This window comes from Solanum pennellii, chromosome 10 (assembly GCF_001406875.1).
Source record: "Solanum pennellii chromosome 10, SPENNV200".
Lineage (NCBI taxonomy): Eukaryota > Viridiplantae > Streptophyta > Magnoliopsida > Solanales > Solanaceae > Solanum > Solanum pennellii.
In genome coordinates this window covers 81,414,805-81,430,115 of record NC_028646.1, presented here as the reverse complement: position 1 = coordinate 81,430,115, position 15,311 = coordinate 81,414,805, and the positions used below count along the sequence as shown (strand labels likewise).

The 15,311-nt window shown below is 29.4% G+C and overlaps 2 protein-coding genes and 1 pseudogene across 3 annotated transcripts; 1 reads left to right on the top strand and 2 right to left on the bottom strand.

The window, feature by feature from the left end:
* The first annotated feature begins 1,621 nt into the window (after positions 1-1,621).
* Positions 1,622-4,083, top strand: LOC107032408 (probable 2-oxoglutarate-dependent dioxygenase At3g111800). The gene is made up of 3 exons (XM_015234006.2): positions 1,622-2,215; positions 2,821-3,154; positions 3,695-4,083. The coding sequence occupies exons 1-3, from the start codon at positions 1,713-1,715 to the stop codon at positions 3,941-3,943; spliced, it is 1,086 nt and encodes a 361-aa protein (XP_015089492.1). The 5' UTR covers positions 1,622-1,712; the 3' UTR covers positions 3,944-4,083.
* Positions 4,084-5,687: 1,604 nt separating this feature from the next.
* LOC107032145 (PHD finger protein ALFIN-LIKE 2-like) lies at positions 5,688-11,161 on the bottom strand. 2 transcript variants are annotated; one of them, XM_027912520.1, is made up of 6 exons: positions 10,931-11,161; positions 10,816-10,848; positions 10,099-10,194; positions 9,392-9,614; positions 6,460-6,580; positions 5,688-6,254 (listed from the first exon to the last, which is right to left on the bottom strand). In XM_027912520.1, exons 1-6 carry the CDS (start codon positions 11,022-11,024, stop codon positions 6,003-6,005), a joined length of 819 nt encoding a protein of 272 aa, XP_027768321.1. In that variant the 5' UTR covers positions 11,025-11,161; the 3' UTR covers positions 5,688-6,002. The 2 variants fall into 2 exon arrangements, with proteins under 2 accessions (XP_027768321.1, XP_015089207.1); XM_015233721.2 differs by lacking the exon at positions 10,099-10,194.
* Positions 11,162-12,367: 1,206 nt separating this feature from the next.
* On the bottom strand, positions 12,368-15,041 carry LOC107001656 (annotated as a pseudogene).
* Between the last annotated feature and the right edge of the window lie 270 nt (positions 15,042-15,311).

Here is a 15,311-nt window from a genome sequence, read left to right as displayed (position 1 = left end):
ATATATATATATATATATATATATATATATATATGTTTTTATTAAGATTAAAACGTCTGAATCTGAATACAGATATGAATATTAAGATATGCATTAAAATCTAGATGTGTAAATTTGAATAAATATTTGAATATTAAGATGTTGTCTCTGAAACTGAATACTTGATTATTAGGATCGTTTGTTTTCAATATCTGAATGTACATATGAAATTAAACGCTATATCAATAAAATATTATAAAAACCTCATTTTAGTAAAATATTTTTTTTCGTATCATATAATGTTTTGAACCTTTTTATCATAACAAGGTACTATGATTTATTTATTAAGAATTTAACATTAAATTACTTCCCTAATATGACTATTCTTTGTACTCAAAAACTTTGAGAATCTAATATAATGAAATTTAAAATAGATTATATAGAGTAGTAATATAATGTTTATGAAAATATTTTATTTTATAATGGACATTTGCTATTGTTATCGATCATATAATTAATACTTTCTTATTTTCTAAAACTATGCTAAATATTATATCATAAAGTGTTTATCAATTCAAATATATTGCTTAATTTATGAAAGTAAAAGGTGTATATCAAGTTAGTAAGAACAAAGGAAATTATAAAGATAAGCATGTAGATTAATTAAATAAGAAAAAATTTTCATGAGTTATTGTGACCTAGTTGGTTTAAGATAGGAGTCTTATTTTTAGTATGAATGATGTTAAGAGTGTGTTAAAATCTGATTCATTCAGATCCATTAAAGACTTACAAGAAAAACTAATGCGTACAAACGTAATGAACTGAATATGAATAATTAAGATTCAATTCTCAAAAACAAATCCAATCTGATTGATTAAGATTCGAAAACTCATTAAATACAAACAAATAAAGCCTAAGTTCCATATATAAAGAAACGTACAAGTAATGAAGACTAATACTCTCTTTTTTTTCTTTTATAGAAATTATATGAATTTTGTATCTGTTCGAATATCTTGTTATTAAATGACATGACATGTCTGTTAATGTGACCCCATTTGACCTAAACTCGTGTATGGGTGTTACTATTTCACGTGTTTTTAGCTATACCACGATTTGACGTACAATTTGTTTTTTTTCAAATCTACTACAATATCGAAAAAATTACTTTTATCTGTTTTAATTTATTATTTTAATTCTTTTTACCTATTTTAAAAAAACAATTTATCTAATTTTGAATTTGAAATAGAAAGATAAAAAATTATAAAATTAACACTATGATATCCATTAGAAAATGAAATTTTATACTAAATAAAAATAAAATAAATAAATTAAAATAAATTATAGATTAAGATGGTCAGTCAAATATACTTTTTTACTATATAAATAAAAAATTATAGAAATTATATATATATATATATATATATGACATTCTTAATGAGAATTTTAATTTTACTATCATCATATTATTATTTAAAATTAATTTAAGTGAATAAAAATTTACTCGAACAACATGATCGTATCAAAAATCCAGCTAGTGAGGGACCTAGTGATAAAGTTAGCAAGTTCATCACGGCGCCGGAATTGAACTATACTCTTAAATTTTTGTATATAAATATGTCTTAAAATTATCACAACATTATCCTCATCCATCCATAAAAAACACACACAAAAAATACTCCTTATTTTTTTTCCTTTATATTTGTTCCTTCGATACTAAAAAAAATAAAATAACTATGAGTTTTTTACAAAGTTGGCCTGAGCCAATTGTTCGTGTTCAATCTCTGTCCGAAAGCGATATTCAAAAAATCCCTAATTGTTTCGTAAAACCGCCTTCAGACATACCATTTAATATCATGGACACGAAAATAACAACGTCAATTAACTTACCGTTAATTGACCTCGAAAATCTTAATTCCCCAAATGAGTTTGTTCGCAAGGAAACAATTGACGGGATTTCCAATGCGTGTAGGGAGTGGGGTTTCTTTCAAGTGGCTAACCACGGGGTTAGCCACGAGCTGATGGAGAAAACTCGTGCTCATTGGTACGAGTTTTTTCAACTTTCACTTGAGGAAAAGCAAAAGTTTGCGAATTCGCCTGTGACTTACGAAGGATATGGGAGTCGTATTGGTACGGAGATCGGTGCTAAATTGGATTGGTGTGATTATTTCTTTCTTCATTATCTTCCGGAAGAGTTAAGGGATGAGAATAAATGGCCTTGTATTCCGATTTCATGCAGGTATATATTATTTTATGTCAAGTCAAAAAAATATCATATAAATTGAAATAAAGAGATCGATACAATTTTTTTTTCTTAGCAACTATAAAATATAAAGTCATGATTTAATATTACATCAAACTAATCGTTATAAGCGTAACATATTTTTGCATGTAAAATTTAATTTTGTCACTTGATCATGTTTAATTGTTATCCACTCTCGTCTATTTTTATTTCGCCAATCAACTAAATTAAGTTTCTAATATCATTACAGTAGTTAAAAAAATTATTATTATTCCACTAAAAAATGTTTAGTGAGTATTTTCATAAAGATATTTTAATTAGTTCAAATGAGAAAAGAAAACATAATAATGTTTTTTCATACTAAACTTTTTCACTATTTCAGTGGAAATATGATTTTCATCATATTTTCAGTGAGTTGGTTCGACAGAAAATAAATGGAAAAAAGTCACATTTTACAGTATAAATTCCACATTGATTCGTGATGAGAAAAAACTTTGTTTATTGTAACGTTAGCATTATACATATTGCGTATGCAAATTTTTTTTTTCTTTTTTAATTTTTTTTTAATATATAATTAACTAGTATTTCTTATGATTTATCAGGAAATTGGTCTCCGAATATGGTCAAGAATTAGTGAAATTAAGCAAAAGATTAACTACGATTTTATCGATAGGCCTTGGATTAAATGAGGATTATATACACCAAAGTTTTGGAGGAAATAATGAAACTAGTGCATGCTTTAGGGTAAATTTTTACCCAAAATGTCCTCAGCCGGAACTTACACACGGCCTCTCTCCCCACTCCGACCCTGGTGGCATCACCCTTCTCCTCCCCGACACCGATATCCCCGGCCTCCAAATCCGTCGTGGCAATAACTGGTTAACTGTTAATCCGATTCCCAATGCCTTCATTGTCAATATCGGAGATCAAGTTCAGGTAATGTATATATCTCTAACTTTTATTAGCCCTTTTAAAGCTAAAATAGAATATGTAATTGACTTTTATAGACTATTATAGTAAAATTATTAAAATTTACTCACTTTTGTAGTAAAGTAATTAACAAAATGAACAAGACTATTTTCACCATGTTAATATAACTTAAAAGACTACTCATCAAGGTGATTCTTTTTTTGTTATAATGGAAATAAATACATTTAATGTGACAAAAAATAATTTCTATTATAGTGTGTAAAGTCCAATGACAATACATGTCAACTATTCATTTTTTAAAAGTTTATGTCAAAAAAGAATGTTTTTTAATATGAAAATAATTTAACTTTACATTTTCCATTTTACTTTTAATCAATGAGAAGCTTTTATAATCGCAGTAATGTTATGATATGTTTAAGTCTTTAAGATCACAAATTTCAAAAGTCTCACGGTCACTGAATACTATTACAAAACTGTTATTTCATTCTTAAATTTCATTATTATTAATTCAAACTATGTTACATCAATCGAGTCACGTTGTATCAGGTGTTGAGTAATGCAATATACAAGAGTGTAGAGCACAGAGTGATCGTTAATTCGAAAAAAGAGAGATTGTCCTTAGCATTCTTCTATAATCCTGGAGGTGACAAACTCATCAAGCCTGCAAAACAACTTGTTACAAAGGATTGTCCTGCTTTATATTCTCCAATGACCTTTAATGAGTATAGATCTTTCATTAGAACAAAAGGTCTTACTGGAAAATATCAAATTGAATCACTTAAGTCCCCTAGATAATTTTTCATAATTATGTAATGTTCTATTTATTATTTATATATGTTCATTGCTTAATTAATCTACAAAGTAAGTTGGTGTCTAGCATGCTTTTTCACTTTCTTAAATGAGAAAAAAAATAAGTATTGAGGAGTTCTTTTTTATTGTTATTGTTATTACATATAGAGTGAAATTTGAAGTTAATGGATTATGAATTTGCCACTAACTCAGAGCTTATTTTAGTCACTGGATTCATAATTAAATATTTATGTATAGTTAATTGCGACTATGAGTTCATGCTTTTGAAAAAAACAATTATTACTGTCCTGTCTCTAATTATTGGTCTAATTTTTTATTTTTATTTGTTCATTTTGGCAAATTAAGAAATGACAATTTTTTATGTTTATTATACCTTTAATTAATTAATTTTGAAAAGGGTAGAATTTCTTAGAAATCTTAATTTTTAATTTATCTACTTCAAAGTTCAAAGTAATAAGGGTAAAATCAATATTAATTGAATTTTTGAGGTGTTTCACACCGTTTAAAAAAAGTAGATTAAAATATAAATTGAACATAGTTTTTTGTTTTTACCCTTATTAATTATTTTCAAATTTATTTAAGTCGTCACATTGAAAATCCAATGAAGGATAAAATTGAAAGAACATTGAATAATTAAATTAATTTTAAAAATAAAAAATATCTCAAAAATTTAATTAATATGAAATGATTTTTAAAAAAAATAAATATATCAATTTTAAAAGTGAATGAGGGAGCAGTTATAACTGAGCATTCAATACAAATAATCAGATAAGATGAGTAACTTCACAATCAATACAGCCAAAGAGTATTGGTTGGTACACTTTCAAAGATTTTATTTCCTCATTTGTACTTTCAGGATAAGCTTATAATTTTTATGGGGTCAGAGTAAATCATTAATAAAATACTTCTTTGGAAAAAAGAAAAAAAAATGATTGAATCCTCCAACTACCATTTCATAAAAGAAATTTGGAAAAATAAATTGATTATTATTCCCCGTCCTTATTTATAAAAATACACGTCATAATAATTACTATTCTCTACGTCTTATATTAATTAATCATCTGATAAAAAGAATCGTCTCATGACTCATATTAATTATTCACCTTACTAAATCAAGAAAATATTGATTGAAATTTTCCCAATTTACCCATGCAATTAATTCTTTTGAAAGTGTTCATATTTATGCGTATTAAAAAAAATATCAACTAATATGAAACAAAGGAAATAATATCACGCTAAAAGAACTTTTGTTTAGTATTAGCAGATGGCAAACAGAGTGGCAGTTGGCCAGTAATATTAATCCAGTAGACCTATTATTTCCCCATGTGGTTGGCTATATGTTAAATTGTTGCATTTAATTGAACTTTTTATGGCCTTGCACCTCTTAATTGATGTATTAAATAAAGTATGGTACATTTGCTGGATTTATTTAAAGAATGACCTAAAACTACAAAGCATTTAATTTTAAAGATATTTTTGAATCAAATTCAGATCTACGATATGTCTGAAGTTGGCATAGCCAAGCATTACTATCTTGTCTACGACAACAAATCCAATATAATCCCACAAAGTAGAATCTGAAAAAGATAGAAGTAGAGAGATTATTTTCATTAGACTCTCAGCTCATGTCCAAGAGAGAAATAACGTAGAAGAAGACAGTCATGGCAAAATACTATAGACACCTGACAAATCATCGTAAACAAAACGTGCTAACTTATCAAAGTGAAAATATGAGAAGTTGTTTGTGAAAATAATAGGCAATTTTAGAAACAACTAAAAGAGCTCTCAAACTTCCTAAACTTGATGTTTTGCTTTCTACTTTACAGTTTACATCATTTTGGTGAAGAAATCTAAAATCAATGGCAATCAACAAGCTAACAAGGGTCTATAACCATATAAATAGATCAAGAAAAATTTAACAAACTTTCTATATATTGGACATCGAAAATGGATCTACGGGTCATGGCGAAGTCGTTACCATTAGGATCCCCATTACATAATGCTGTACTATCTATTTTGTTAGTTGCCAAAGCATATGAGGGAACTATGGTCTGTGCCGCTTCAAGTTACATGCAGGGCATTTATACTGCTTTATACCCTCAGCTTTAGCAGGTGTTATCTTCACGCACTTACCATGGAACCATTTCTCGCATATATCACAACCAATCCAAAATTCATCAGCATTGTAATGCCCATCACAGCATCCGCATAGTGTTTCACCATGTTCTTCTTCATCCTCGTCGCAACTTTCATCTGCCAGCTTTCCAGTGCTTTTAGACTGGACATCACTTGTCCTCTGCAGAAATGTGAGAGCAGTTATTTCGTATCCGAAGAAAAAAGATAATACTAGATCAGGACAGAGAGAGAATCTGAATCTCCAATAGATCGAAGCACAAGGAACTTAATTACCGAGATCAACAACCTGATGATACCAGATGGTACCTACCAACTCAGGAAGAGAAAACAACGAGAAGATATTGTTGAAGGATGTCTTTTCAAACCTGTATACTACCACGGGATTTGCTCCCATTATCTGCACTAGGCTTGTCTTTTATGGGCCTTCTTTCTGCTATGACTTCAAACACAGTGGGCAAATCGTTGATCAAACTGTGCAGACGCTTCCTGAGCAGGAAACAACAGAGGAAAGTTAGGATAATCTCTTCCGTGCTTTTTCTTTATACAACAAAAAACCCATTGAAACCCCAAGGTGGAGTATGGGAGGGGAGGGTAGACTGTATGCAAACCTCCCCTTTTTTTCTAGCTAGTAGAAATTCAATTGATTACTATTACATCCACTTCATTTTATTTGAGATTGTTCGACAGGACATGGAACTTAAGAAAAGAACAAAGATTTTTAGAACATGTGGTTTTAAACATTCTGCGGCTATAAAAGCATGCCATCAAGAGTAATGGTTAGTCTAAAGTTAAATTGCTTGCAAGTAAAGAAAAGTGTCATTCTTTTTGGAAAGAATTCACATTAAATGAAAGATAGTACAAAATTTAATCTAAACAGACTCATTGAATACAAATAAAGTGGAGATCAACACATGTCTAATGAAGTTTAACCAGGAGCAGAAATGAACACTGTCAAATCACTTGTTTATGGATCCACATGGACAAGAGAGTGAGACTATATGTTGATTCACTTTCCTACTCCAAGTCTCCAGACATCCACCACAACCAATTAGAAATTTGAATACTTAATTAGCACATACATAAAGAGCCAAATTAGCCAACCCGCATAAAAAATGGTGGATAAATACTAAAGCACAACAAGGATAGAGCAATTTCAAATTTTCTTCTTGAAGACAGTAAACAATGTCTTGATTGAAACATAACAACAACAACAACAACATATCCAATGAAATTCCACCAAGTGGGGTATAGGGAGGGTAGAGTGTACTCAGACCTTATCACTACCTCATGGAGGTAGAGTGTTTCCGAGAAACCCTCGGCTCAAGTGCACCAAACCCAAGAAAAAGAGGAGGAAAACAACGAAGAAAGTAAAGCAGATAATACGAAAAGCAGTGTAGAACCTACAGGAAAGAAACTATACCCGCAGAGTATGATAATCAAAACACAATACAAAACATATGACGATAGATAACAAAAGCAAGGCAAGACAACAGCCTACGCCTGCTAATCTTCTACTCTAATACGCGACATCCACAACATCCACTCTGTAGCAAGATGAACTATCAGTGTTCCATAAATGAAAGAGCGAGTTGTTGATGAGCAGACTTAACAAATTCAAATTAGAAGTTGTAGCAGACACTATCTCCAAAACAGAGATTAGTCTCCTTGAGGGTAGATAATTCATGAAAACTAGAATCAATGAACAATCTGATCTTTTTTCATAGACAGTGTGAGGGACATAAACAAATGTTATGTTCATTAAAGATACTTTCTGTTCATGCAAAGAACAAGGGTTATAGATAGAAGTAAAATTAAGTCTTGGAAGCGGTAAAAGCACGAGAACATGTAATCCTAATTGTTGAGGGATAGTCTTAGTGAAGTACAGCCTTCTAGCAAACTGTTGCGATCCACTGTTGGACTAACAAGACAATATATACGACCAATTGAAAGCATCCATTCCACCCAATAAGAAATATCTCCAAGCGAACACATTTAGAAAGAACAATCATCTGGATATGAAATTGGCTCATTTCAAAGTCCAGATAAATAGGAAACCGCAGAACTGCAATATGATAGCATAAAGCAGCTAATGATCTGTCAGAGCACTCTTGCCACATAATAATTTCTCAACTTTTTGCACTTCAACATTTCCATCTACACTTAAAAGGGAATAGATGTTCCTTTTCCAACAGAATTTACTCATAGAAACCCAGTTTTCCAGCCAACAGATATGTAATGATGCCCATGCAACATGAACACATAACATAGGAAGAATTTAGACAGTGCTCCAGAACGTATGGATTAATGCTAGCCGTGTCATATTAGTTCTCTTACATGTATGAAATTGATGTTAAACATAACTCTAAGTCCTTGTTCAAAGGCATACTCTACCAGTCCCAATTTAAGTGACTTAGTTTGATTGGGCACGAAATATAAGAAATAAAGGAATATTTTTGAATTTTGTGGTTTTAAATTAAATATGTGTCTAGTCCTTGTTAATCTTGTGGTCACAAACTTGCTATGTTGAATGTTGGAATTGAATAACTTCCTAAATATAGAAAGAGACACTCTTTTTGGACGGGCCAAAAAGGAAAGTAACACGTAAATTGACACGGAGGGAGTACTAATAACATCAGTTACAAGCAATCAAGCATAAAGGTCAAACATTTTTCATAATGCCTATTCTGTATATGAGATGATATAGATTCCTTGCATCAAGTTGCAGTTACGATTTCCCATGAAGTCTAGAACGATTGCAGGACAAAAAGAATAAATGTCATGTAAGGAGACTTTCTTATGAATTCTAAGCAAACGAGAAAATCATCAACATTACAGTACCAATTTCACTTTAAATGTGTAGTATAATAAAAGAAAAATAAGAAACAAGATAGCCAAAAAGAAATCGGGCTAGTCTGTCATCCGTGTTTACAATGACAACTTGTGACACTTTCCTGCTTAAGTTACCTTCCTCAACGACTACAATATTCAATCTTATCCCATTAGCATCATCAAGATTGGACAATTGTCTACTTTCCATATAGGACATCAAAAGAATAACAAGAATCATATGTGAAGGGGAGTTATAACCATAACAATACATAATTATATATTAACTATTTTAAAGCTCCTACAAATAATATCATGTGCCATCAGTAAAATATATCAGAGAGTAGGAGTTTTTGAGGTATATGCACATCTACACTAAAAAATTGGTGGAAAAAGAACCTACATATATACAGTTCTTTTCACATCTGATTAAATTAAATTATCTCAATTTTGTAAAAAATAGACGAGTACCTTTCATTTTTGTTAAGACGAGCTCCAAAAAAGTAAGCCACAGAAAGCAACCAACAATCACTATGCACAGCAACCAATGAAAGCCAATCTATACGATTCATCCCATCCCTTGCAAAATTTATCCCAAGAGCTGGCTCTGGGAGTTCAGGTGGAACTTCGTCAGCTGGAAGATTGACTTCCCATGTTTCATTTGGATGTCCATACAGACACAAATTTTCCTTTTCTACAAAAGAGATGCCAATGAGTTTAAAACAGAGAGATACGTTAACGCAAGACAAACTTAGAACCACAAGATACTTTTAAAAGGAAAAATATTGAAGAAGTCACAGCAGGTTCAGTAAAAGATATTTCACAAAGATCAACTTTTCTTGTTAAAAAGAGTTGCAACAAATACTTGTCAAAAAGATGGCATCTTTTTAAGAGAAATTTGTTCTTTAAGCACTACTTCATCCCTAGTAAATACTTGTCAAAAAGATGGCATCTTTTTAAGAGAAATTTGTTCTTTAAGGACTACTTCATCCCTAGTAAATTAATGCAGACAGTTCCTGATAAAATCTGAAGATCATTGACCAGCAATAGAGGTAGAAAATGGTGGTTTGGCAGGACTCTGGGCTAAAAAGGTCTAAATCATTAAATGGGTCACTACCCGACCTGCCCAGAAATAAGTTCGGTAGAGATGGTTGGGTCAAAATGAGTCATAACCCTACCTAGATAACTGTTCGTACAACATCTCGATGTGATCCCACAAGTGGAAGTCACACAGCCTCGTGAAGATAGAGAGGTTGTTCCCGGTAAGCCCTCGGCTAAAGCAAGCATATCAAAAATCAAGTATGTAAAGCAAATACAATAGCGAAGAAGTCATGCTTAAAACAATTAAGAAGGGAACAACTACCAACAACAAATAAAATGATAACTAAACCAAAGAAAAAACATATATTGATATGGGAACTAGACAACACTTGACTACCTACTAATCCTCGACTTACATATCTTCCTCTCTAGGATCATGTCCTGACAAGATCGAGTAGCTGGTGTATCATGTCCTATCTAATCACCTCACCAGAACTTTCTAGGTTTACCTTTACCTCTCTTTATACCCACAATAGCCAACCTTCCACACAGACCCAATTATTAGTAAAACTTTAATTTGTATGTTTTTTAACAAGCTTCACTGATTAAAAAAAAAAAAAAACTTCTTTTTTAAAGCTATACTTACCATATCAAACAAAAAAAGTTAGTACATATTTTTCAAGCCCTAATTTGTCACTCCCTACTTCTGCCCCTAATTCTCACCTCAATTATTCCTAAACTTCAAATATCTCAAACTGATTCTCTCACTGAATTGTTCATTTAACTGCAATTCCAAGCCACAAATATAAATTCGATCTATAAAGCAACACAAAATCAATAAAATTGAAAATTACCTGGATCACACATATTAGAAAACTCTTCCACGTCTGAAAAAACACAAAAACAATTTCAAATTCATCAAAATAAACAAAAATTACAGGCAAAAACATGTATATATGAAGAAGTTACCATAAGTTAAAGCACGAAGTATCCCAGCACGACGAGCACTATAATCTTTGAAGATCTCTTCTACAGTCCTTGGAGTAGAAGAAATTGAAGCCATATTTCTCCAAATAAATAAAAATACAACTGAAATTATCGCTAACAACTAAAGAGGAAAATTGAAATTCATCTCAATTTTTATAAACCTATTGAACACAAAAAGAAGAACAACATTGAATTAACGGCGTGTGGTGAAAAGGACTATTTTGGTCCCAAAACAAAATTGATATTTATATTTTTTTTCTATTATTATTTTAATTTAATATTTAAAAGTTTAAAAAATTGTCTGTTTTGATTAACTTTTAAAAAAAAGAAAAATTAAGTCAAAAAAAAAAAGAGTAAGAAAAACGACTTAAACTAATCTTCAAATAAAATTTATCTTAATCTAATTAATATCTGAGGAGTTACATTTTTATAATGATATTGTGTTGTCTTTGAGATCCACTAAGTTAAATTATAATTTTTCATCAATTATTTCACGCTTATTTGAATCGATTGTATTATCTTCATAAAATAAGAATCTAAACAAATTTGTATACACACCACTATTTTCAGAATTGACTTTCAAAATTATATGAGGTATATAGTTTTTGAATAATCATTTCAAGAAATAGCTCATATATTTCATATAGTTGTCATTTGTTTTTGAATTATACTTTCGTCAAAGAAACTAGTTATTTTTTATGAAATAAGTATAAAAAAAATATTAAAAATTTTTTAGTTTCATATTTAAACTATAGATACTGTGAGTTTCATACATAACTAACCATTTATTAGTTTGATCATAGTGTGTATTATATTCTCGCTTTTATTTAAAAAAAATTGTCAATCATACTCCACATGAACAAAACATTCATCTTGACAAAATTAAATAAATTACTAGTATTAGTTAAATTAAAGATTAAAAGTTTATTGTTTCGAAAAATAGCACTCTTTTATATTCGGTACACAAATAGAAAAAAGTCCTAAAATTTTATATTCATATCTGATTCAAAACGAGAAAAATATAAATAAAATAAATAAAGTAGGAGCCTAGAATTAAATAGGATAGTGTAGAATTTTTATTTTTTTTTTGGAAGTAAATAATATTCCATTCAAATATTAATAACTTTCCATAATACATTGTTACATGTAGCTAGCATACATAGAAACATTCCACAACAAAGCAAATTAAACCCTAATTCCTAGAAAATGGCAAAACCTTCTTAGGAACATTTATTGGGGTCTCTTTTGCAAAAGAGTTTATCTAGACACATCAAAAAAAAAATTAAAATATGAAATTGACTAGTACTTAGTCTAATTATTCTTGCATATTTTTATTTTATTGGACAGTTTGGTGCATAAACTATTCTGTAATAGTAAAATTTTGAAATAATTGCATTTAAAAAATGTAACGTAATTATATTATTCTGATTTAACTTGACGTGAATCAGGAATTCCCGTTATTCTGTTAGTACCCGCCATCAACTTCTCATAGTACAAATCATGAGGCTGAATCCCATCAAACTCATCAGGCATTTTTTCCCAATCTAGGGTTGGCTCCCAATCTGCCTCTTTGATTACCTTTGTGATTTTTTCAAACACAATCTCACTTCCCCTTTTTGTTAAATGCATTCCATCCCTACAAAAACAAAATTCAAAAAAACCCCATTTATTCATAATAATTATTGTAAATTGATTGTTAAAAAGTAAGTATTTTAGGACCAAAAAAAAAGAGAAAAGAAATATACTTGTAACGCATGTGATAGTGTATGTTATAGGCCGTTTGATCAAGCTTTCAGAATTTATTTATTTTAAAAAGTACTTTTTTGAGTTTTTTTTTAAGACTGTCGATTTATATTTAACTATTCAATTCGCGAAAAACTTTTGCTGGTTTATGCTTGATCAAGGTTCCAAAATTATTTCTTTAACTAAAACACAATTTCTGCTACTACTCAAAATCACTTATATATATATTCTCATAAAAGTTTGGTTAAACACCTTAATTCTCTTACATGCACTTTTAAATTTCTTAATAACTTTATCAAAATGATACTTATTTTGAAACGAAAAAAATACGTATTAGCAGAATTTTCATTACCAGAAGACTGTATCCAACCAATCAGAAGGTTCCTGGAGGGCTGACCAAAAATCAATATACTTTAAGCCTAATTCTTGGGCCAATCTGATACCAGCTTCTGAGTATATGCGACCTCTCTCATTTGTTCTACCTAAATTACTCCTGAAAATAACGAGCGGCGAATGAACGAGTTGAATTAAAAGTAAATACATCAAAATAAATTGAATTGATAAATAAACAGATTATTGATTTATTTAAAATAATTGTCTGACATGATTAGTGTAACCCGTAAAAGTAAAAATCTATTTTTATAAAAATGATAAAAAAAAAATATTAAGATTAATTACCCATAAAATTCAATAATTTGTTTCTCGTTCACCGCAGGAGCGGTTAACATAATTACACGTGTGTTTTTGGAAAGGCCCTACAAATTTTTATTAGAAAAAAAAAAACAAAATAATTAAGTTGACATCAAATTAATTAGCTTACAAATAATGATTAAAACTTAGAAATGTTGTAAAAAAAATTTTTTACCTTGATATGAAGAATAATTTTTCTCATATTTTCAACATATTCATCAATAGGGACATTAGGGCTATTAGGAACATCAGGATCTGTTGAATCATTTCCACCAAAATAAAGTATGACTAGAGAAGGCTGATTTTTATCATTCTGCATGTGAATGAACCAAATTAAAATTTCACATAAAAAAAAAAAAAGTTAAAGAAAAGCAAATATCATATGTCCTCCGTTAAAAAAGAATGACCTAATTTGACTTAAAACGGAGTTTAAGAAAAGAAAGAAGACTTTTTAATCTTATGGTTCTAAATTAAAGTATGTCAAATATACCAAAATGCCTTTTAATCTTATGGTCTTAAACATACAACGTGAAAAGTAAAAGTTAAAGTATTGCCAAAAAAAAGAATAGATCAATCTTTTTGAAACAGACTAAAAAGAAAATAAAGTCATTTATCTTTAAACGAAGAGAGTAATAAATTATACATCGACTAACAAATAAGGTCTAAACTATTTGTTTAATTCTAATGAAAATACTTGATTTAAATTTAGCTATCACCGAGGGATGTAGTGGAATGCATGAAGTATATACTTCCACATTTGAATTAGAGATCTCGAATTAGATCTTCATAATTGATAACCTCCTTTAATAAATGACTATTAGAAATAAATATTTATTCACCACGAATTAATGAGAAATTAATGTGTATTATAAGACATGCTTTTCCATCACATTTGAATCAGAGATCTCGAATTAGATCTTCATAATTGATAACCTCCTTTAATAAATGACTATTAGAAATAAATATTTATTCACCACGAATTAATGAGAAATTAATGTGTATTATAAGACATGCTTTTCCATCTCATTTTCATCAATTATCAATTTACACTGTGAAAAAAAAAATTCCTTTAAAATATTGAAAATTGTCAATAAATATTTCTTTTTTTTTTCTCATCGATTAAAAATCAAAACTTTACGAGAATAACCACATATTTTTCGATAGAAAAACAATGAAATATACCTGTGGAAAGACTTTGCTCAAAATTTGAAGAGCATTTCTTGAGGTCCAACCACCATATCCACGAACCAATATATCGGCCTATAATAATATAATATATTTATCAATCTTTTGGCATATTTGAGTAATAGAAAACTCTCTAATAGTTTCCGAGAAATTTAATCTCTAATTTTACATGTACATTAAACATCTGATAAGATTAATTTCTCTTATTTAATTTGTAAACAGTCATAAATATCATCTCGAACAAGTATTTCATTTACAAATTGATGAATGATGTTAATTTTTGAATAATATGAATAAAACATGTAAATAATGTTGATATTCATTGTATAATATTTTTTTTAACACGATAATAATACCTTACGAGCGTAGAGACCAGTAAGATAAGCGCCCCAGCCATCAAAAAAATAACTTGCACAATTGATGAACCAAATAGAACGAACAATGGACGATTTGGTCCTATCTTTGGCTCATTCATTTTGCTTTTTCACTAAGTAAAAAACAATTTTCGTTTTTTTATGATACAAACTTCTTAATAGCACTTTGTATTTATAATAATGCAAAATACCTACATCAGTCCCTAATTATATTCAAAATATTCTAATTTTTAATAAATTACTATAATTTTGTCTGTCTTAGCAGCAATCTCAAGAAGTTTAAATTTAAACATGTTGTTAATTAATTAATACAGCTGGTTGCTTTGAATAAAAATATTACTCTTATTAGTAAATATTTATATATATATATA

Excerpts from the sequence above, each read along its gene's own strand:
- LOC107032408 (XM_015234006.2), top strand. The coding sequence starts at position 1,713 with ATGAGTTTTTTACAAAGTTGGCCTGAGCCAATTGTTCGTGTTCAATCT. Across the intron at positions 2,216-2,820 it reads TGTATTCCGATTTCATGCAG|GAAATTGGTCTCCGAATATG; the intron begins GTATATATTATT and ends ATGATTTATCAG. Across the intron at positions 3,155-3,694 it reads ATATCGGAGATCAAGTTCAG|GTGTTGAGTAATGCAATATA; the intron begins GTAATGTATATA and ends ACGTTGTATCAG.
- LOC107032145 (XM_027912520.1), bottom strand. The coding sequence starts at position 11,024 with ATGGCTTCAATTTCTTCTACTCCAAGGACTGTAGAAGAGATCTTCAAA. Across the intron at positions 10,195-10,815 it reads TTCTAATATGTGTGATCCAG|CCGAGGGCTTACCGGGAACA; the intron begins GTAATTTTCAAT and ends TGCTTGCTTTAG. Across the intron at positions 6,255-6,459 it reads AATCCCGTGGTAGTATACAG|AGGACAAGTGATGTCCAGTC; the intron begins GTTTGAAAAGAC and ends ACATTTCTGCAG.